General features: G+C 36.4%; 1 protein-coding gene across 1 annotated transcript; it reads right to left on the bottom strand.

The window, feature by feature from the left end:
* Positions 1 to 4,217: 4,217 nt before the first annotated feature.
* On the bottom strand, positions 4,218 to 15,603 carry sparc (secreted protein, acidic, cysteine-rich (osteonectin)). Its single transcript, XM_039680383.2, has 10 exons — positions 15,466 to 15,603; positions 10,751 to 10,820; positions 10,166 to 10,192; positions 9,631 to 9,718; positions 8,563 to 8,684; positions 8,227 to 8,347; positions 7,608 to 7,741; positions 6,498 to 6,646; positions 5,103 to 5,251; positions 4,218 to 5,020 (listed from the first exon to the last, which is right to left on the bottom strand). Exons 2-10 carry the CDS (start codon positions 10,805 to 10,807, stop codon positions 4,992 to 4,994), a joined length of 876 nt encoding a protein of 291 aa, XP_039536317.2. The 5' UTR covers positions 10,808 to 10,820; positions 15,466 to 15,603; the 3' UTR covers positions 4,218 to 4,991.
* Between the last annotated feature and the right edge of the window lie 8,841 nt (positions 15,604 to 24,444).

Raw genomic sequence — 24,444 nt, forward strand, 5'->3', positions numbered from 1 at the left:
CTGACTGAAAAAAGTTTGAGAAAGGCTGTGCTAGGTAATGTCTTTGCACATTAGATACTGTAAACCACAAACATTAAAAACATAGTGTGTTGGGGGGATTGTTGGGAAGTGAAGAAAATGTAGACTACAGGTCTCATTTGACTTCAGAAAACTAAAAGTAAGGTTTCTGAAGTCAAATAAGACCTACTGTATAAAATATCATACTGATTTTTTTCATTATGATATTTTATCACAATTAAACACATGATTTACCTATTTTTTGTTATCAGAATACCAAAATAAATAAATAAATAATGTGTGGCAATTAAAATAAATTTGTTTAAGTATATTTGCCTTTATAGGTGTTTATACATCATAGCAATATTTGTTTTACAGATGCTATGCTATATTAAGTTGGCTAATTAAAAATCACAGTATTGAGTCCTTTTATAGTCTATGACTAGCCTGCTCTGTAATAGTTATCGTTGAGATGTCGGGCTTGTGGGGTAATAATCTCGTGAAATAATGCCACTTATACTTAATGCCACAAAATATTTTAATAATTCAATGAGAACCCATTTGGATGTGGTCACAGTGGGTTAGATTTGGTATCAATGAGCAAATCTTTAATGTTATGAAGAGAAAATCTTTAGTGTTATTTTTATATTTACAAATCTTGCAGAACTGCATTGGAGTTTAATGTAAATTATGATTCGTAAATAAATATTTTGAGATCGTATATTGTCCATTAGGGGGCGACACGCTTCCCATGCATGTGCGTTTGAAAACGATATTGGGCTTGGTGGGCGTATTATTGGGCTTCGTTTACTATACAAAAGCATCGTGAGATAAGAGGATCTTTTACGGTCTATGTGGAGAATTAGCTTGGGATCCTTGAAGTTAAAACGCATCCAGATCATTTGTTTGTATTTTTAAAGGCATACCAACAATCATGATCAATAAATCCCATCAATCAACAGCTCTCTTTAGTTGAGTGTAAACATTTCTCAATTCAAGATGGTTAAGAGATGTACCTTACTGACTGTTTAAGCATTTGTAGGCTATTGATCTTGAGAAAGATATAACCGTTAGATTGCAGGCAAAGAGAGTGAGTTAATTTCGAAAAATGCATTAATTTGTTCAATGTTCAGAAGTATTCACCAATGTCGAATGCTTCTTTCAGCATGCATCAGCACTGACAGATAGAATAATGTATTAAATATTTATAGTAAACATTGACAAATCTAAATGTAAAAATTCAGAAAGAAAATTGAACACACTATTAAACACAGCTGTGAAATCTTGTTTGAAAACCGTATTGAAACCGTGTGTTTTGTTTTTGTTTTTAAACAGGTGGTCTGTCTGACTCTATTGGCTGGAAGGTGAATTCAGCACAGGTAGTTCCAGTCAGTTTAATCACCACTCTATATAAATGCGCTGCTTTTATTGAAGCACACACACATATCACTCTTGTCCTATTTCAGAGAGATCACACTTACTGCACCACATTCATGAGCACCGAAAATATTCAATGCTGCTATTAACAATAGTTTATTTACTGAATCGCCACATTATATTTCTCAGCAACGGTAACATCGCTGTTTATGCAGATAATGTTTAAACCTCAGGTATAATTCATTTTTTGGGGTAAAAATATCAAACGGGCAATCTCTGCTTTTGTATAGGTTTACTTTTTATTGTGTCCTATCCAACTTCTTACAGTTTTATAATGGCTAAAATTATGTATTTAAATATTATTTAAATACATACTATCACAACTTTATGGAAGCTTGTTTCCGCCACTGAATAAAAAATATTTGGAATTGAGAAATAGTGATTTCGACTTCAGTGAAAGTTCATGTACGGTAAGTGAGTCAGTAGCAAAGACTTTTTTATTGAAAGGGAAAACAGGTTGTAAACAAGGACGTTGTTTTTACTTTAAACGATACAATATAACACACAATTTACAAATGCATTATAATATCATTATATAGATCAGGGATTAGTAGCCTAAGGGATGCTTAGGCTCAAATGTGAACTTGAGATTTGAATCTGTGGTGGAAGGAAGTAGTTCCTCTCAAAAGAGTGTTTTAAAGACACTGTTGTTATTTTTTTTTTTCTTATTATTATTTATTAACACACATCAGTCGTCGAACTGTTGTATAAACGCAATATCACACTCGTAATCGTGCGATATGGCACTATATCAGGACGGCTGTGTCGTGATTACGGCCGAATCACAGCTGAAATGTAATGTAAAGCAATAGACCTTATTTAGAGCAGCGCCATGACAGGTATGAAAGTGAGACTGTGAGGGATAGTCTTACCGTGTTTCCAATGGCATCCGCTGTAAAAAGCTGAATAAAGCTCCTAGATTACTTACAATTTTCCACAACTTACATTGTCGGGAGTTTTTTGTCAACTGTAATTTCTTGGAAAGAAGTTTTTCCAGTGTTTCATAAGCAGAACAATGCGAAAACACATTCAATAACAGTACAGCCCATCGAAGAGATGCAAGTCTATCCCTCACACCCTCGATTTCATTCTCATTACAAAATCAAAGATGGCGCTGCCGTGAATAAGGCGTATTGGTACGAGAGGCCTATTCACAAGACAGCACGCCTCGAGTAGGCCTACCACTTTTATAAAACAGTTACCACATAATACAATATTAAAATAATAAAATGTATATGTTACTTTGAATTAAATTCATTTCATTAAATTCACTATCCTTCCGCTAAAAATAATTCCTGACAGTGACAGTAAATGGCAAGATGTTGTGTAACATGCCTCATCTTGTGGTGTGTTATTACTCATTTAATGCACAGCTAGCCGTGGATTATCCCTTATTCCTGGTCGTTAGCTGTCAGAAATCTGTATTTACAGCTATTTTAATTGTTGTTATAGCCTATTGTGTGTGTATGTTTTTGTCTGTTTTTCTTTTTTTTATGCAAACACTAACACTCTAAAACATAAAGAAATCACTCTCAATAATTTCCGACACTGGCAGAGAATGATAGTGTACAATGTTTAAAAGTTTTATATCTGTACAATATTTGAAAAAAAAAAAAATGTTTTAAAAAAAGTCTCTTTTGCTCACCAAAGGTGCATTTATATGATCCACAATAAAGCAAAAACAGTTTAAACAATTTAAAATAACTGTTTTATTTGAATATCACTTGAATAGATAAGGGGAAGTGACTTCTTTTAAAAACATTTACCGATCTAAAACGTTTGAAAGGTACTGTATATGTCATCATTTTGATTAACATCAAACAAAAACAACCCTGATTTTTAATAAGAAATGTAAAGTTGTGATTTTGTGATCTGCAGCATTCTGTTTTGAGGGTTAATAAGGAGTGGAGAAGAGTGTTTTACCCCTCCCCGCTGCAGACGTGGGCTGGACTGAGCAACACAGTGTTCTGGCTGGAGCTCTGCCATTGTTTGAGATTCCTGACGTGAGTGTCTGGCTGGAAGGGTGAGCCTGGTGACTGGGTAAATCCTGCTCTTTCTCTCTAGCTCTGCTTGATCCCCGCTGAGACCATCAACTCTTTTTCCAACTGCTTCGTGCATATGCAACATGTTTGAACTAGAGTCTAAATTATTGGTGCTTTAGAAATATTATGATTAAATAGTGTGGAAAAAATACAGATTTTAAGCAAAAACAAACTATAAGAATTGCCTTCTGGAATAATCCAAAATGTTTAAGAAATCTTCTTAGCCTAAATTATTACAAAACAAATCTATAAATACGTGTTTGTTGAGAGTTTCAGTTTGATTTGTGGATGTTTTTCAGCATTTGACTGTTCAGTGCAACCAGTTAAACACTGAGGTAGCCACATCGCCTCGGAGGCTTAAAAATAATCCTGTAAATACAGGCTCCTAAAATATATATTTTAAAATGCAAAGGGATGAAGGAAATTACGTAAACGTCCACTCCACCCTCGAGGAAACTGCTAACATATGTGTTCCAGATTTTTAGCCCCACAGTATATAGAGATCCCACTGACCAGGCACCATTGTTTTCTTTGCACATTTACAGTGTTTATGTAGTCATAATCATATTTACTTCAACTCTAAAATGATCTTGGGTGCCGGAATAAAACAAATGATCTGTAAACATCATATTTGACAAAGTTTATCATTCTTTCCATAGCAAACGTTAAAGTATAAATGGGTTATGCAGTTATGAACCTGGGGGAAACAGATCAAGACAAATTGATAAATGCATGCAAAGATTGAGTTTGAAAAATTCAGTAGCTTTTATTTCTGTAAAGAGATTCATAGTGCTCACACTGTGGCAAATACTGCAAATGTATGTGAACATGCTAGAGGGAGAAAAAAATAAATCTCATCCTGCGAGATTCTGTCCTCTTGAATTCAAATAATATTTCCTTTTATTATTCAGCTTTTAAAACACTCAGCATTTGGCCCTGATGTCTGACAGGAAACAATATGCAAATAAAAACATCCGCCTGTAGATGTTCAGGGCTCAAATTTAAAGACGTTTTCAGATTTAATAAAGAAATCAAAACAATAAATCCACAACCGCAAAGAGTGCAACAAATTTAACTAAAAGTTTATAAAGCAAGCAGAAAGAATATTTATTTGGAAACTTTATTTTGATTTGTACATTTCACCGTCCAAACTCCAAACTTACAATACAAGCCCTGATTCTGAGTTTTTAAAAAAACAAAAAAACAATTTGTGGATCCATTTTTAAAGCGAAAAAAAAAGTGTTTTTGCAACATATAGTTCATTATATTTAACTCTCTCTACAGCCTGTCCAATATTTATCTTACCAACTTCAACTAACTTTAAAAAATGGGCAGTGTTCAATCACTCATTGTGATAGTTACCATGTGGATTGTGCACTTCCTTTTAAACATTATAAATGTTTAGTGGTATATACAGGTTGTTAGAAATCGCAATTAGCACCTTTAATTTGATTTTAACTTAAGGGTTAGCACCTCGCCCCAATAGTATCTAGAAAGCGTCAATGGTAGACGTGCTCAGATGACAAGATCAGCGTCGACGTCCTCTGAAAGCAGAAAACAGCCAAAGTTAGTAAATAAAATGAACTGAACATTCAAGAAATATGAATTGCATGGTCAAAAACTCACGCTCTTTGATTCCAAAGCAGTTGGCCCACTCCTCGAGAGCAATGTACTTGTCTTGGTCAGCATCGCACTGCTCAAAGAAGCTGGTGGTGCAGTGCTCCATTGGGATGAGAGGAGCACGCAGGGGGGACAGCTCGGTGTGGGACAGGAATCTTATATAACACAAAATAAAACGTGCTTTTAGATTAATAAAACCTTTTACTGACATATTACACTGTAAAAGCAATTATTGTTTCAACTTAAAAAAAGTAAGTGTGTGATTAAAATGACAACTATAAGTTTAGTCAACTCAAATATCCAAGTTGTTACTTAGTCGAATTTCACATTTAAAGGAGTTGTTCACTTTTAAAAAAATAAACTTTTGCTGATAATTTACTCACCCCCATGTCATCCAAGATGTCCATGTCATTCTTTCTTCAGTCGAAAAGAAATTAAGGTTTTTTGATGAAAACATTCCAGCATTTTTCTCCATATAATGCACTTTACTGGTAACCAAATGGTTCAAGGTCCAAAAGACAGTTTCAGTGCAAACTACAAACTGGTCAAAGGGCTTTAAACGATTCCAGACGATAAATAAGGGTCTTATCAAGCGAAACAATCGCTCATTTAATAAATAAATAACAAAGTTTAAGTTTTATAAGCTCAAATGGTCGCCTTGCTCTGTTCTGTGATGCACGTTCGTGACTCTCCTGTTCGAACTCGTTCATCAAAATGAACACATCTTTTTTCGTGTCATTTGTTTAATTCAACGAATGAAATGAACAAATCTTTTTTCGTGTCATTTGGTTAATTCAACGAACGAAATGAACGAATTGACTCGGGAAAATATTTGTTCATTTTGATGAACGAGTTTGAACAGGAGAGTCACGAACGTGCATCACAGAACAGAGCAAGATGACTTTTTGAGCATATAAAACTTTTTTTTTTTTTTAATGAGCGATCGTTTCGCTTGATAAGACCCTTATTCGTCATCTGGAATCATTTAAAGCCCTTTGACCAGTTTGTAGTTTGCACTGAAACTGTCTTTTGGACCTTGGACCGTTTGGTTCCCACTGAAGTCCAATATATAGAGAAAAATCCTGGAATGTTTTCATCAAAAACCTTAATTTCTTTTCGACTGAAGAAAGAAAGACGTGGACATCTTGGATGACATGGGGGTGAGTAAATTATCAACAAAAGTATTTTCAAAAGTGAACTTCTCCTTTAAGTTGACTAAACTTAAATTTACGTATATATATATTTTTTACAGTGTATATTGTTAGCTTCTGCTACCAAAACACTTACCTGAACCATCAACTATAGTTGTTATAAAATATAAATTTTTTAGCATCATTTTCTGTGAAGTATGTTATAGGTTTGGATCTAGCTGGAATGGCTGTGAAAATGAGTTAAACATACCCGTCAATAGGGTGCTGGTCAAGCTGGCCAAACTGCCAGTGAACGGGGAAGATGTACATGTTGTAGTTCTTCTCAAAGTCCAGGGCCAGAAGGTCCAGAGAATGCTCACCGGCCTGTAGCCTCTTCTCGTTCTCATAAATCTTCTTCACCTAAAAACACAGCGTGAGGTTTGGTATTTCACCCTCAAAATATTTAGCCAAGGTTCATGCATTTGAATTGCATACAACATTTCTATCCATTTGGATCATACACTTTTAACATAAACTAATAAACCTAAACGGATGCATATTTGCAGTCACACATAGAAAAAAAATCTTGGCATCGTTAATTTTTTTGATCTATTTGATTTTACATGAATGCCTTATTCTGCATATTCTACATCCCTTCCCAATACCTAAATTTAACAACTACCTTATTATTAATAAGCAATAATGATTTGGAGTTTATGAGGCAAAAGTCGTAGTTGATAGTTAATAGAGAGAAATGGACCTCATGTTTTTAGTATCAAATAGTTCAGTCAAACTACATTTATTCAATTGAAATGAACATGGTTAAAACACAGCTAGCTGTGCAACAAGCAATATTAAGTTGGTTGAAGAGATTAAAAAATAATTGGATTTATTGATGAGAAACATACTGTAAAAAATATTTTCATGATTTGTAATCACAACATTTTTTCTTCTGTCAAATCAACTTAGATAATTTATGTAGTTCAGATAACATAATATTTTGAGTTTCTAGTGATTAAATTAATATCCTTCATTGTATTAACTCAATTTTTCCATTTCAATGAACTTAAAATTTTAAGGCAACCAGGTTACTTTTTTTTTTAAAGTTAAACCAACAATATTTTTTTTTACCGTGCATATTAACAACATTCAATTTATTAGTATTACAGAATTCTTACCTGTATTTTTTGTTTTTATCAATGGTCTATGACTGATAAAATATGCATCACATTAGTTTATGTTCAAATGGATGAAAATTACATCTCTGTCTATCCCATACTGAACTAATTTTCAGTTAAAATCATTTTTACATTGCTATGTAGAGGATAACGGACAGTTTAGCTGGTTAAACAGTATTTTAAAGTCAAACAGTTGAACTGACTCTGAGTTTCTGCTTCTCAGTGAGCAGGTTATTGTCTTCATCGCGCTCGTACAGGGTCACCAGCACGTTCTTCAGCCAGTCCCTCATGCGCAGGGGAAACTCATTCAGCTCGTTGTCCATGCAGGGGGCGATGACTGAGGGGAAATCCAGACATTCGATTTGTAATACATAATAAACACAAACAGCATGCTAACATGCCCCTTAGCACATAATGCAGCATGATAGTCTAAAAGGAGGCAAATTACAGCCCTCTGGCTAATATAATGTTAGGATCTAATTCGTTAATGCCTAAAACCAGTTTCTCACTGAGACACCCTGCTTAGCAATGAGACTACGCCGCAGCGGGAGCTCCATCTGAGCCCTTCAGTCCTGACTCATCCCATCAGGCGTACAACGACATATTTAGGGGGATTCGGCCTGCTTTGTTGGAGCAGCACTGGCAAGCTCAGGCTCGCCCTGTGCTCAGTGTTTGGATGGGGCAACAGGGACACCTTGAAGCTACAAGCCATCAATCACGTCTTTGAATCGCTCAATTCAACTTGCGTTCATGGCTAAGAGTGAGTGGTCTAAATTTCTCTGTCAGTCTGTTTGAATGTTTGTGCACTTGATTTGCACTCACATTTGCAGGGTCCGATGTAGTCCAGGTGCAGCTTGTGGCCCTTCTTTGTGCCCTCCAGGCTGCATTTGGTGGCAAAGAACTGGCAGGAGGACTCGTAGGTCTTGTTGTCAGTGCCACAGACCTGTGACAGAAATACGAGCAAAATGCCACGGTCGTCAACTCGACAGGTTTGGATTTCCCCAAGGTATCCTACTAATGTTATTTGGCCAATACATAAACAAGCATTTCAATCAAACTGATAAAATGGTGTGCTTGTGTTTCTAGGCATTGCTGTCACTTGCACATGGGGAGACTTGAGACAGATGTGAAATGAAGGAAATTACTAAAGACACGCACATGCTCGAAATCGCCAATTGGGGCGGGGCATGTCAAGGGGTCCTGGCACACACACATGGGCTCGTTGCTGTCATCAACCTCGCACACTTTGCCTTTCTTGCAGTGATGGTTTAGGCAGGGGTCTGTAAGTAAAAAAATTAAACTGAATATTTTTTTTTTTTAATTCTTTCATTAATTACTCACCCTCACATCGTCTAAATCTGTAAGACATTAATTTAACTTTGGAACAAAAAAGATCTTTTTTTTTTTAATCTGAGAGCTTTCTGTCCCTCCATTAACAGCCTACGCAACTACCACTTCCAAGCCCCTGAAAGGTAGTAAAGACATCATTTAAGTAGTCCATGTGTCTCCTGTGGTTTAAATGTGGTTCAATTTTATGAAGTGACGCGAGGGCTTTGTTTGTGATTTTTAAAAAAATAATTTACCGCTTTATTTAAAAAACTTAATTTCGAATGGGTGTTCATGCAACAACGTCACGTGCGTTGTGGTGCTCTCGTGAAGGCGTTTCGAGATTAATATTTTTTAAACAAAATGGTCAATTATGTTTGTTGCACATATAAAGCACTCGCGTCGCTTCAGAAAACTAAGGCACTGAAGCTGGATGGATTACTTTAATTATGCCTTCTTTTTATCTTTCGTAATGTGGTAGTTACTTAGGCTGTTAATGGAGGGATACATATATATATATATATATATATATATATATATATATATTAAACATTTTATTTTATATTATATTATATTTTATTTAATCCTTTAAAGGGCATATATTCAAAAAATTATTCTCAAGTGGATTTACATTTCTTTTTCCCCTTTCTAAATATTTTGTGGTTGGCAAAAACATCATGTGGCTAGATGACTGGCTCTGGCATTAACTTTGTCCTGTTTAACTCTGTCTGTCTGAAAACATAATTATAGCTGTCTACATTTGACTTATCTGCAGCCTGTTATTACCCATGGTCTCATGTTCATCTACACACGTTATCAGAACTTCACTCATACAACAGCAGAAACATCTCTGTATTGTACAAATCTTTGGTTGTGGTGTGGAAAAGACATTAAACTCACTCTCAGCAATAACATCCTCCACAACTTCAATGGCCTCATCAAATTCTCCGGTCTCCACCTGGACTGGGTTAGCTCCCACTTCCGGCTCCTGAATTATTAGACAGAAAAAAGGTATCATGGGTATGGTCTGAAGAACCAAGTCCAGTTTTAAACACAGCTTGCCTCTTTTATGTGAGGAAAATATGTAAAACTGCACTGGGAGCGAATGACCCACATTACTGCACAGCCACAACAAGAGTTTTGCTTTTGTGTCCAACACAACTGGCATCTGTGTGTGCACATGTGGCGAAGCAATGAATTGTAATTATGCCCTTTTAGATATATTTTCAAACTTTTATGGATTTCAGTCCCCGGAGGGAATTTAACAGGAAGTTGAACATAATATAAACACATCTGGTCCCATAAAGGGGGTAAGGTGTCTATTTTTGGCCAATGACTGGCTTGAGAAGGCTTCTTAAAAATGCAGTTTGGCCTTATTAAAAAAAGCAGAGAGATTTTTTAAAAAGATTTAAATATCAGTTTAAATATAACATACCTCTTCAACAACTGGCTCCTCTTCGGTCTGTAAATTAAATTTGTATGCAGTTTAGTCACAAAGCAACATTACTGAGGGAGCTACGGACATAAAAAATGCCCTTTTTTTTCAAAAAGCTTGTTTTATCATTTAATTTTAATATAATATGTGACCCTGGACCACAAAACCAGTCGCGTGTGTCAATTTTTTGAAATTGAGATGTAAACATTATCTGGAAGCTGAATAAATAAGCTTTCATTGATATTTGCTTTGGTATGACAATATTTAGCCGAGATACAACTATTCTGGAATCTGAGGGTGCAAAAAAAATCGAAACATTAAGAAAATGTCCTTTAAAGTTGTCCATTTATGTTCGCGATTGTGCTGCAGTCACTCACAAAAATAAATGTTTTAAATATTTACAGTAGGACATTTACAAATCTTTATAAAATATCTTTACTTAACATCCTAATCATTTTTTTTTTACAATGTATTGTTGGCTATTGCCACAAATATACCCGTGCTACTTGTGACTGGTTTTGTAATCCAGGGCCACATATAAATAATAGATTTATTTACTAATATTTCTCTTTCAGATTTACTTACTGGAGCAGCCAGAGTCTTGCCAGCGAGGCAGAACAGGAAGAAGATCCAAACCCTCATCTTGAGTTCCTGCCTAAGCAAAAACACCCAAAACCTTAGTATTTACAGAGCATCACTTTATCATTTTAGTGTTTTGTAGGAGTATGAGTATGAGTTCCAGTCTGCCCTATATATTCCTTTTATATAAATCCACCCGTAACTCGAGATCAATACACCTCAGATGCTGAACCGCACGCGTTCGGGCCACCAGACCTGCTCTGTATGCTCGACCACGGATACGTAGCCTACAGAAGTCAGTCTCTCCAGTCGCAGAAGCTGATTGAGATAAGAGCTCTGTCTGTCTTTGTTCTGCTAGCTCGACTGCTTCCCTCTCGCTCAAAGAGCGCCTGGAAGACGGACTGATGTGATATGTTCTCCTTGAGAAACGACACTTTCCTGCAGGAAGATAGGGGCTGTTTGTCTGAAAGCACTCACTCTCATGTCCATTTTCTTTGTACCAAAGATCTCTCTTGCTTTCCCCTAGTCTCTCTGAATCAATATAGATATACTTTGTTTATGGCTGGAAAGTTCAAAGCAGCCATTAGTAGACCATCACTGGGAAGATCCTATCTAAGGCATTTTTGTTGCATCAGAGATCGAAGCCAGACACTATTGTTTTAAAAATAATGAAACTAGCTACGAAACAAAAGACACCCTGCCATTTGTGAACATGAAAGGCTTGATTCGGACGTTTATTGTGTTGGATTATGAGAGTTATTGGTTATTGAGGGAGCATCCATCAGCCAAGTTCATGTAACAAGCATGATGAAAATGTGTCCAGACGTATTTGGTTTTTAACTTACAAAGCTAATTTCTCACCCCTCGAGCTGTGGAGGGCCTGTTTGTGCATGAGTGGATAATGGGTGGGATTAGTGCATAAAATCTCTGCAGTAATTGGCCGATTCTTGTGGGAATTAAAGAGTCTTCTTGAAACTACTGACCTGAGAATATTTTGCCCAGCAACTGCTGAGAATCTCCTTGGCTTGTTGCTCAAGGTTGAAAAATTCCCATATTCATGAAAAACTACATAAGGCTAGTTAAAATTGGCATGAGGGTGAATTTCAATTTATATATTTCCTATTACATCTTATTGATCTCATTGTGACAGATTCATACGTGAATGTTTCATTTATTTTTTTATTTTTTACTTTTATAGCTCATATTTTACCTAAAGGCACCGGCCGCCGAATATACATAGCTGCGAGCAGCGATGAAAGGGCCAAAGATAAAGATCACGTATGTAGAGATTATCCTTAATGACTCTTTGGATTTTAAATCTCGATGTAGGGTATACACCCCCGGCAAAAACCTCAGCTTGTCGTAGACACACTTTCCCTATGAAAAAGTGCGGAGGACGAATTTACGTTGTATAAAGAGTCCCAGCGTAATCTGTGCCCATGGATGTGTTTATTGGCGCGAAGGCGGGACAACTTGTCAATCACATGGGATCACAGCTATAGCAAACCACAAACATCCAATCAATTTGCATTAGCAAATTCAAGAGCTTGTTCTTGTTTGACAAGCCGTTTCTCTCATTCTGACCCCCATTGACCAGTTGGTTCTGTTGTCAAATATTTCATAAAAATTGTGGTTTTAGATTTCAAATAGCCTTCGGATATGTCATAGAAATCCATGGATCCTCCATTAGATTTGATTTTTAAGTAATATTGTTGGTCAGTTCACCCAAGAACGCATGACGCGTGATCCCTTGATTTCTGCACATGAAAGCCATGTAAGCAGGTTTGTGAGCCTTTCAATGGCCCTGCTTTCTTTGGCAAAGGAAACGAAGGTGGTTGCTCGAATCAAGGTCAGACACCCCACATCTCTACTAGACTTCGACATGGAAAACTACAGAGACTCTGTGACCCTCCTCAAATACTGACGTCTTAAACATGGGAGACAAGGAATCGCTTTCGCTTCCCGTCGACAAAAACGTCCTATTTTAACAGGTTGTGTGAGTCATAGGACGAAGGAAACGACCCGACATCATGTCCTGTATTTAATTTGGATGGCCGCTCTGTTCCTTTCAGAAGACGACTTGGAACATTTATGTAATTCACTTTTTTGGCTGCAAGTAAAAGCCCACTACTCTAGTGGAGTCACTTTAGAGCAAAACAACTTATTTTGTTTGGAAGGTCGCATTGAAAATCAAACATGACTGACCTGAAGGAAAGTCAGTGGTACAAAGGATGCCATTTTCACCCAATATTTAATTTAGTAAGGTAGCAGCAGGTTGCTGAGTGTGAACCGTGAGGAAAACAGCGGCTCAGTACTCTGTGTTTTTTTCCCAAAGAGTCATTTTCCAGAAGCTCCGCAGACGGAGTTCTCTTCATCTCTGAAGCGGAAAAACAGGTGGTTCAATGTCTATAGAGAAACAAATGAGCTGCAAAACTGTGTCCACTACATTTGACTTGCTGCCAACGCATTTCTGGCAAATTTAAATACGAAACAATATCTGAGAAAACATGTTTGCTGTGCTTACACTAATATCATCCAAGGTAGCTTTAGAATATGAATCACAAATATCATCATCAATGCCTGCATGTGGCACTGGGATATAATTTGGCATGGTGGGCATGCTTGATTTATAGAGCAGGAAGTCACTTGGCATGAACGGTAAACCTCTGCACAAGCCACCTGTCCATTACGACACAATTACTTGCTTGCATCTGTGCAACGTTTAGCGCTAAGCAGAAAAACAGACTCCTTCTCACTGAAAGCTCCCTTCAAACAAACAGTGAACCTGCCAGAGTCACATAAAAAAAAAAAAAAGATTTAATGTGACAAAAAGTGGGGTTTCAAACAAATCAGCGTTGACATGCTATATTTGAAACCCAACAAATCAAGCCTTTTGTTTTACTCCTGGGGTTTTGTTTCTCAGGAAATGAAAACTCATCTCTTTGTAACCTTATCTTGATTTCTGTGCCGACGAATAAAGCTAAACCTTGTGCAGAAAAACAAGGTGGGGGAAGAGGAAATTTCATCCTCTGCTGAAAAGGAGTACAGGGAGCTCTGAGTTAGACAAAAGACAGTTAAAAGAGAGTGACTGAGCAAATACGATCCGTGTAACCTGAGTTAACAATCACCTGACCTTTTTAAGGCATCAGCCCATCCCCCACTGCTGTTTGTAAGTTAAACCGCACTGTTATTACTGCCTATAGCGGTCTCCTTTATCCAGTGCAAAGAACAGAGCAACTGTCTGTGGGAAAGGAAATGAATTTCACTCTAAATAGAAGCATATCACCCCGAAAGACCCTATCTGTGGCCATGAAATATGAATTTATATTCCTATCTGATCCTCTAGATGGTTAAAAATGGGGTCAGAGTTGTGCTAATCCACATTCTTAACCTGATTTGCTGCTCTTTTCAGTTTCACAATTAATTTTTTTTTATTTTATTTTAGAAAGCATAAGTCTTCAGTTTTTTGGGGATTCACCAATATTGTAAAAACATTAGATCAAGTTATGACAACATATTACATTGCTTTAACTCATCAAAATAAGTTCAGCAATTTTCAGCTTTTTAAAATTAGTTATACAAGAACCAACTCAATTTATTTAAGTTGAATGCAATTTAAGTTGAAATAAACATCCAAGTTGATTGTACTTAAAAATTTAAGGCAGCAACTTTATTTTTTTATCCTTCACAAACCCCCTATTTACAAAATTGATTGGGGAAAAAATACATTTAACCTGTTTCACCAAAAAGCACATGATATTTTTTTTTAAATCTCTCATGAAAATATTTTGTTGCACCAATGGGTAAATATTATCCATGAAGAACCTTTATCATCCTTGCAGAAGGATATTGAACTGTTTACCTAAAGGTTATTTGGCGAACAAAAAGTGGCATCGCTGCAAAAAAAAAAAAAAATTAAAAATTAAAAAAACCTTTTGGAATGAGTTTGGAACCTTTGCCATAATCAATTAATATGCACATTTTATTATTATTAATAATAATAATAATTTTAAAAAAGAATGCTTGAAAAAACAATTTTCAAACTTTTTTTAGGGAAAACTCAGCCCCTCCGGCAGCTGTAGGCTGACAGTTTGTTTTCACACGATTCTTGTTTGTCTACAGGAGCAACATCTGCCTCATTTGACATGGTCTCAAACAGCTGGTGAAAAATCACCATGGAAACACGCATTCCTTTTGATGGGAGTAATTGTAAGAGGAGGGGTCTATTGGGCCGAATCTCTCCCCTCCCCCTCCATCCCTGGCTCTGTCTTCACCCCTCCTGCTGCATATGTGGCACACAATACCTCAATATTGTGCTGCTCTGAGCGCTACAATGCACGTTTTAGGCTCACACTTTGAGTAAACAGCACAGTAAGAATATTACCTTGCAAATAATCTGCTCATGTTCATTTTACAAAGATTTCATAATTAATAAAGAAGCAACTCAATGTTTATATAAAACAAGACACCTGTTTCCAGTGGAAAGTTTACAGAGAGCTCAGTAAATCTGTGCTTTCAGACATGGAGAGTAATGTTTAAAACCTCATAATCTTTTTAGCACGCAAGTAAGACAAAAACAAAAACCAAGCTACTATTATAAAGAGTTGTTTTGGCATTGGTTTGGAATGTATTAGCCTAGTGAATCAACACTTGACCATAGACTGTATTTGTTCTTTATGCAGGACGGAAGAATGGAAGAGGACGCAAATGAATGCTCTTACCTTCTGTCCGTCTAACAGAGAAGCCTGAGGAGAAGTCAGCTGCTGGAACGGTCTGTAACTATCTAACAGCAATACAAGTCCACACAGAAGACATTTGCTGTGGGCAGGTCTGGTCAACCCCTTTCACTCAGTTAGGGTGGGACGTCCCACAGTTAACTCTCTGTATCCAACTCAAGTGAACCCTTATACTTAGTGTATACTTTTAACTTAGTTCATGTTTGAACTTTACTGTGACCATTAACTCTATCATGTCATAGTGTTAAAAATCAACACTTTATTTTGATAGTCCTTTTTAGACATTCTACTATTAGGTGACTTTTCAACTACATGTCAACTAGCAGTCTTTAGAGTATTAGTAGCCTAGACTGTCTGCTTAATTATAACACTATATTTTGATGCTCAGCTTTAGACATTGTACAAAATAAGTGACTTTGCAAGTAGCCTACAACGACTCTCTCTGACCATAGCCTAACAATCTAGTACAGACAGTCCACTGATACTATAATGATAGTTAGTTGATATGTAGTTGTAAAGTTACTTATAGTTAGTAGAGTGTCTAATGTGGACCATCGCAAATAAAGTTTAACTTACTTGGCTTAATAGGTTTAGAAAACTAACAGGTGTGCATTGCAGTAACTTTTTTTTTTCAAAGAACATTTTTAGTAAACTTAACTGGCAGTTTGAGGGAGCATTGACCAACAAGCCAGTTTATAATCTGTGTCTGATCTACAAATATTCTCACTCCCAGCTAAGAATTGTTTAATTAAGCTTGATGTCAGATCACGCAGGTCAATGTTGAAGCAAAGAACGACTCATGCAGAGAATGAGCAACAGAAACTGAATAACAGTGCCAACTCTTTGGGATTGTCTGCTTGGATGTGCCTTTTATTATTTTGTTAAAACTAAAAAGATATCCTCCATTCTATTATTGGATTGATTTCTGAAGGATCATGTTACACTGAAGACTGGAGTAATGATGCTAAAATTACAATAAATTGTCATAATATTTTACAGTATTACTGTTTTACTGTATTTTGATCAAATCTAAATGTAGCCTTGTTGAGCAGCTGACTTCTTTCATAAAAAAAAAAAAATCAAAAAATCTTATTTATTATTCCAAGATTTAGACCACCCATGTAATTTCCATAATTACCTTAAAATTCTTGGATAAAAAAAAACCATAACATATAAAATACACTCTCAGAAAAAAAAGGTACAAAAGCTGTCACTGGGGCTGTACCTTTTCAAATGGTAAACTTTTGTCCAGGTGCTATATGTACATTTTTAAATGTTAATGTACATTTTAGGTGCTAATATGTACATTTTAGGTGTCAATACGTACATTTTAGGTGCTAATATGTACATTTTAGGTACAAATATGTACATTTTAGGTGTTAATATGTACATTTTAGGTGTAAATATGTACATTTTAGGTACTAATATGTACATTTTAGGTGTCAATACGTACATTTTAGGTGCTAATATGTACATTTTAGGTACAAATATGTACATTTTAGGCGTTAATATGTACATTTTAGGTGTAAATATGTACATTTTAGGTACTTATATGTACATTTTAGGTGTTCATATATACATTTTAGGTACTAATAAGTACATTTTAAGTGTTAATATGTACATTGTAGGTGTTAATATGCACATTTTAGGTACTAATATGTACATTTTAGGTACTTATATGTACATTTTAGGTGTTCATATATACATTTTAGGTACTAATATGTACATTTTAAGTGTTAATATGTACATTGTAGATGTTAATTTGCACATTTTAGGTACTAATATGTACATTTTAGGTACTAATATGTACATTTTAGGTGTTAATATGTACATTTTGGGGGCTAATATGTACCACTAAGGTAAGAAAGTGTACCATTTGAAAAGGTACAGCCCCAGTACAGCTTTTGTGCCTTTTTTTTTTTTCTGAGAGTGTACTATATAGTGGACCAGTATAAGTTCTATCAACAATTCAAGCTATACTTTAAAATGACCCAGTACATAGCCCTATATAATATGTGATGGAAAGATACAATTTATTATATATTTTTTTTAAATCTGTTGATTCTTTGACACAATATTTAATGCAAGATTCTTATGTATAAATGCTTCATCTGCCCAGAAAGACCTGGTCTAGAAACTTCTCTCAGAGGTGATTTTTACATTCACATCCTGCTATTATGTAATTCACTAATGTATGATCCTTATAGCATTTATGATCAGATAATGTTGCGCAGATCATCTTTAGTGGCTGACTGTAGCATATATTTCAGATTGGCAGTACAGAATTTTTTGAGAGAGAGTGTCAAATGGTTGAATCTTCTATAAAAAGAAAAAAAAATCCAGTCTGACATTCCAGGGGCCCATCCCACTGTACTGTCTCTTAGTTGTGTGTGTCCTGACCACAAGACTAAACTAATCACGCCTACCGTTTCATTCCACTCATCAGACATCTGCCGTCAATTCACAGTCAAAGAGGTTCACTCTGCTGTAGATTGCTAATGTCTGTACTTTCTGAGTGTACAGAGCAGTTAGGAGAGAAACATCTGGATGAGACAACGGTGGAAAAAAATAGCTTCTCTGCAACGTGGCATTTTCCATTCTGGCCTCCGCAGACATTGAAAGCAGGCCACGGAGGAGGTGTAATTATTCTATGCTCTGCAGACGTGGCGCTGTCTGTGAGATGACCTAACAAGATCGCAAAGGGTCACAAACTCCCTGAAATTTATAACAGAAACTGACACATTTCTATTATAAAGAGGAGGAGGTGGATGAGGGGGGGTTGGGGGGGTATAAAAATGAAACCCATACACACACATATATACAATTATATACTATCAAGCAATGAAATGTTTTGAGATGTGTCAAAAAAAATGTTGCATCACAAATGCTGGCCCTTGATTTATTTTGAAAGAGCCCCTCTTTTGGTTCATTTACGGGAAATACCTCTCTTGGGGCCGAACTGAAAATAGCTCGATTAAACACCAGACGGTGGGATTTCAACCATTTCCTCAATAAAGTTCCACAGGCTCTTCAAAGATTCCCATCCTTTAAGGAATAAGGTCCCTTTTCATCCTAGTTCCTGTTTAGACTTAAAGGTAAACTCTGACCAACGGGACCAGCGAATAATATCAACACTGGACAGGAATATATCATCACACATTAGTTTACTGTACATATACAGGATGTGTGAATAAATCCTATGATTTATAGAGCAGGCTCATGCTGATAAATCTGAAATGCCGTTTAGAGATCGACTATATAACTTATATTGTCAGTAAAGCAATTCATTTTCTTCCTTCAAATAAAAGTTGCGATGGGAAATACATCGACAGAATGTGTTTGGCGAGAGAAACCTCACCTTGTCATTACGTCAACTGAAAGGAGCCCACACAAACTGAACATGTCTTTGCACAGTGAACCATCTCATTGTCTCGAGAGCTGCTCTGTAATTTGGAAATAGACCCCATCATCTTTGCCAGTGTGGCTACTGTGCAAACTGCTACCACATGCCACACACTCTTTTATTTATGTTATTCAGGTGCATACTATCATTGTGCAGGCTCTGAATCCAACTTGAATAGTTGTAGACTTCGACAGGTCCAGTGCTCAAGGGCATAATGGTAATTGCTAATTAATTGCTAAGCGTATTTGTTTCTTTAAAGGGGTGATGAACTGAGAAATCAAGTTTCCTTGAGCTTTTGACATCTAAGAGGTCATCATATTATAAGAATATCCTGTAAGTTTTAGAACTGAAAACGACCTTGTTAGTCCAATAAAAGCTTTTATTGACACCAGCCTCAGGTGGGGAACTATGACGTCAAAGAGGATAAAACACCACCCCCGCAGAAGAAGATCAACGCCTACCTCAACACGGCCGGTTTAGCCCCGCCCACCGATTCGAGCATTTCACACATAGCTAAATAACATAGATGCCTACCTCTTGATGACAAACTGGATCGAGCTACCGAGCAATACAGAATATTGTGCAGCGCCTGGTTGTGGAAGAAGACAGTCGCTGCATAAGCTTCATCTGGATTCCAATAGGACTGCGTGGATAAACTTTAATTTTAATGACGTTCCAGCTGATGAGGAAAACATTGTCCGTCTGTTCGCTTCTTTTCACTGAGGATTGTTTTGTAAACAAGACTGGATTTACAGACCGATTAAGATTAAAGAACGGTGCTGTGCCGTCTATATTGGATCTGACAGGAATGGTGCAACACACGGACTCTGGGGCGAACATGTATGGGCGAATCATTCCGGTTGCAATTTTACAGCAATGGACGTTTTCAAAACAATTTCCGCCAAGTGCATCGACGGGTGAGTTGAAACTCATTATAATATGCGAAACTCAAACTAGGGTGATTTTTATATGCAGATGTCTACATTTTTCATAATATTTGTGAGACTCAAAGAGAAATTTCAAGCAAGTTTAGTAGCTAAAGGGTCCAAATGTAGGATTCTATTTTAAACTTGAAAGAAAAAAGTTGTTTGAACCTTTTATCCACTCACAGCAGTGGGCGTTTACTTCCAAGTCTTCAGTGCGAGACGCCCATAAAAACCGAGCGTTTTTCAGCTAGGCTCAAAACTAGGGTTCAAAATAGCCTATTACTTACTCATTTTGATGTTTTTGAATGCAAAAACCAAGGGAACGTCATAAGTTGACCTCAGACAACACCATAATAAAATTTAAAAAGCCTGTTCATGACCCCTTTAAAAGGGTCATGACGTGAGAAATCAAATTTGCCTTTTGCTTTTTGATATCTGTGACGTCACTCGGGAAAATACATTTGCATATGACTGCCTCCATAGCAAGACATCGACTAATAGTTATACTACATCATCGCACCATAGGCCCTGCCCCATGGAGTTCAGTAGCTTAATGGCTGACATTTGCCTGCACTGGATGTCAACATCGCGTTACATTTAATTTAAAACATTAATACAATGATTGCAGCGATTTTAATTTCTTTGTGCTGCATGATCTGCAGTGTATAGTATTAATCTCCATAAACTGTAAGGCATGCTAGATACAGATTAAGCCATGGATCTAACAACACTGTCAATGAGGCTGCAAATCCTTTTCAGTGTAGGATTAGATGTAATCTGTGGCCATAAAGTGGCCATCTCATCTGACAGCAAAGATGCTGAGGTAAGCCGTGTTATGGTGAGAACTCTGAAAGCGTGGAGAAACAGATGGGCGCAATGTACTAGACAAAATACAATGGAGCTTCCTCTGTATTCCTTATTTCCTTTATTACAAAGATGACTTGGACAGATCGACATGGAGAGAAAACATCTGGTCGTCGATTCAGGAAGACAATAATGGTAAACTGACAGATGGAGCAAATAGACAGATTAGTTAGAATGTTATGATTCCCTCGAGTGTCTAACTATCAAAATGCAGCGTTGGGATGTTGGCATCGGATGCTCTCAGCGGCACGGCTTGTCTGTGGTTGTTCCAGAATCCTGATCTGTGGCTGGAGGTGACCAGGTGTCGTGTACAATAAAGACTACATGAAGCCCAGTGATTATGTACTCAAACTAGGGTGATTTTTATATGCAGATGTCTACATTTTTCATAATATTTGTGAGACTCAAAGAGAAATTTCAAGCAAGTTTAGTAGCTAAAGGGTCCAAATGTAGGATTCTATTTTAAACTTTAAAGAAAAAAGTTGTTTGAACCTTTTGAGAAATTTAAAACTCTAATTTATGAACCCCACAGGCCACCATACACAAAGAGGTCATGACATGGAATTTTAATTTGTTCCTTGAGGTTCACTTATAATGTTAATAAAGTTTGCTCAACAAAACAAATATATCATTTGTATCTCTGACTGAAATGATCAGTTTTTAAGGGGCGGCTCCTTTAAGGCTTGTCAATGTTATGATTGGCTAACGTTACTGTGCATAGGAAGTAGTATCAATGTTCACCCACTACTGCACTTGAGTAAGTGTTTTGAAAACATTATCCATATAAAACCCTTAGACAAAGCATTATGAAATAATTTACTTGCGGTTTGTGATGCGGCTGCTGTCAGACCCAATATAGTTGGCTGTTTCATCTATCAACGAAAGCTTCTTTACCAACTTTCCGTTACACTGTGCCTCGTTTACAAGACAAAATAGCCCGAACAAAGATTTAATCCTCCAACATGAATCAGGACGCCACTAAAATAAACCATCCCATTGGTCAATTTCTTGATCTGGAGGCAGTCATATGCAAATGCATTTGCCCATGTGGCGTCACAGGTCACCCGATATCAAAAAACGAGCTGTTTTTCGTGCTTGATTATTGAATGCTTTGTTTCTAATGAGGAGGGTGATTTGAGCTATGAAACTTGCAGGATGATTTATTAGTACCGAAAACTATTATATGTCAAAAGATTAACCTCCTCCACTCTGATCGCCCGTGGGCGGGCAACAGAGCTACGTCATTATATTTAAACTTATTTTTTTGTGTTTCTGGAGATGCTATCACCCCATATATAGTATCATTTTAAATCTTAAAATCTCATCTTTACACAGAATATAATGATATTTGTGTATATGGAAAAAATAATTAATATATAAAGCTTTAAAAAACAATCGTCACAAAATCGCTCCTTCCCCAAAATGCCAATGCAGAAAAGTAAATATTAATATACATGTCTTATGCAACTCACAAAACAGAAAAATCCTATATCAAAAGAAAGCTCTCATTCTCAGAAATGTGACTGTGTAGTTTTTTTTATTGTTTTAACGTCTCAGTTCAAATTATCTGAGCTAATATAGCTCACATTATCAACAGAATCGGGCAGTAAAATATGATTTCTGTGAAAAAACAAAGACAAACGTCTCATTTCTGCGTCGATTACATGTGCTCTGAGCTAAAATCGGCCACAAACTCTATATCATCTTTTACCTTAGGATGTTTTATTTCAAATGAGCCCATTTGTACGTTTCTGTGAGCTCATCTTGGTAAATAATCCACTGTTATGCCGCGGATGTCCAAAACACAAAACGCGCTCGACGGAAGAAACATGCGATCTACACATCATCATCAAACCGTGCAAGCGTCCTTTAGCAATGACGATGGTATATATATCAGGCATGTGTTCAAAGCTGAGGGTGTCAGCTTTCCAATCACATGTCAATCATGTATCTAGTTTAGTCACATGATGAATCAGCCAACGAATCAGTGGAGTAGGTGGGTGGGATCACGACCGGTTTTTTTGTCTTTATTTTGCATCATGTGATTCACGACGTTGTTGATGATAGGCGAGTAGATAGGAAGTGAATGACAAGTGACAAAGACGACTGACAGACAATTTGTGGATATATTAGTATTTTTCGAGCGTTTTGAATAAAAAAAAATGCATCTGAAGATGGAAAAGCAGCTAAAAAGGCGTTCTCCTGCGTCGAAGCAATATTTGAAAAATCCAAAGGACGCATATATGCACTAAAAATGATGCTTTGCATCCCTTCGGTTATATTTGAATAACTCTTGCTCAGAATGTGATAGAGAAAAAATCTTTTTTTCTGGTGGATACAGTGACTTAGTGTAATCAAGTAATATAATCAGCAGGTCCCCAGAGCAAACAGTACATGCATCACAGATTTTTCAAAAACAGGATAAAAAATAAATAAATTAAAAAAGGCCAATTTTTTTAAGTTTATCCTAATATTTTAAAACCTTACAATGCTATTTATGATTTTTTTCAATCTGATTTAGTAAATTTGAAGGGTTTTCTGTACAATGACACTAAATTTTTTAATTTCCTATACTGTGTGTGTCTAGGGTGAATATTTAAACTTGGGTGTGTTAAATGTAGGCGGAATTCCAAAATATGCCTTAGAGTGGAAGAGGTTAAGGTAAATTTGATTTCTCATGTCATAACCCATTTAACACCTCTAGGAGAACCGCAAAATTATCAGCCCCTGCAGCCTCCTCTTATTTATTTCTCTTCCATTTTTTTTCCATTTCCTCACCAACTGTGTGTACAACACTTCTATCATCTCACTGCAGCTCATTTTTAATCAATTCCTTTTATAATGACATTCCTAAAGGCCGTTATTCCGTTATAATCCCCTCAAGGAGCATTTCGATACCGAAGACATTTAAAACATTTGACAAGCGCCGATGACAAGAATATTAAGAATAGAAATATGATCTCATAAAAATATCCTTTTGTTGCCACATCAGCAGCTTTCGTCTGAAATCTGAATCATATGAATAATCCATAGAGTCTTTCTACTAAACATCATTTAAAGACAGAAATGAAAGCAGCATGGAATTAACGCTGTGTTCATAATTAGCTTCAGGCCCCATCTGGTAAGCTTTTAGTGATTTTTTTCTTTTTCTTACAAGTGTAAGTTGATCTCACAATTCTGAGTTTATAACTTACAAAATATAAAAACTCCAAGAGTTCCTAGAAAAAAGTCAGAATTGCAGGTCTATATATCATAATTCTGAAGAATATTGAGGCATAAACTCGAAATTGGAAGAAAATAGTCAGAATTGTGAGCAATTCCCTATTTTCGTGAACTAGCACTTTAAGAAATCTTACAATGATCATTTTGTCATGTTTCATTGAGATATTTTTTTTTGTCGGTTTATGCATGAACCTACATTATATAATTTAGCGTCACATAGAACGCTATATGACAAAACGGCGCTATACTACGCACATGGCACCATTTATCGTTAATATAACACGCGAACCCAAGTCGTCATAAATCCTTTAGCCGCGTAATATGAGACTACCCTACCCTACCCCACACCTACACCTACCCATCACAGCGCGTGTTATATTAACGATAATGGGTGTCGCGTAGTATAGCGCCGTTTTGTCATATATCGTTATATGACGCTAAAGGATGAGAATGCGTTGTTAATTTCTTATTTTTTTATATTTTTATTTTCTTCTATTATGTGTTTGCAGTAGTGCAGGGCGTTTGTTGAGATGGAGAAGTCTGCACACT

This window comes from Pimephales promelas, chromosome 9 (genome assembly GCF_988280905.1).
Source record: "Pimephales promelas chromosome 9, fPimPro1.hap1.1, whole genome shotgun sequence".
NCBI lineage: Eukaryota > Metazoa > Chordata > Actinopteri > Cypriniformes > Leuciscidae > Pimephales > Pimephales promelas.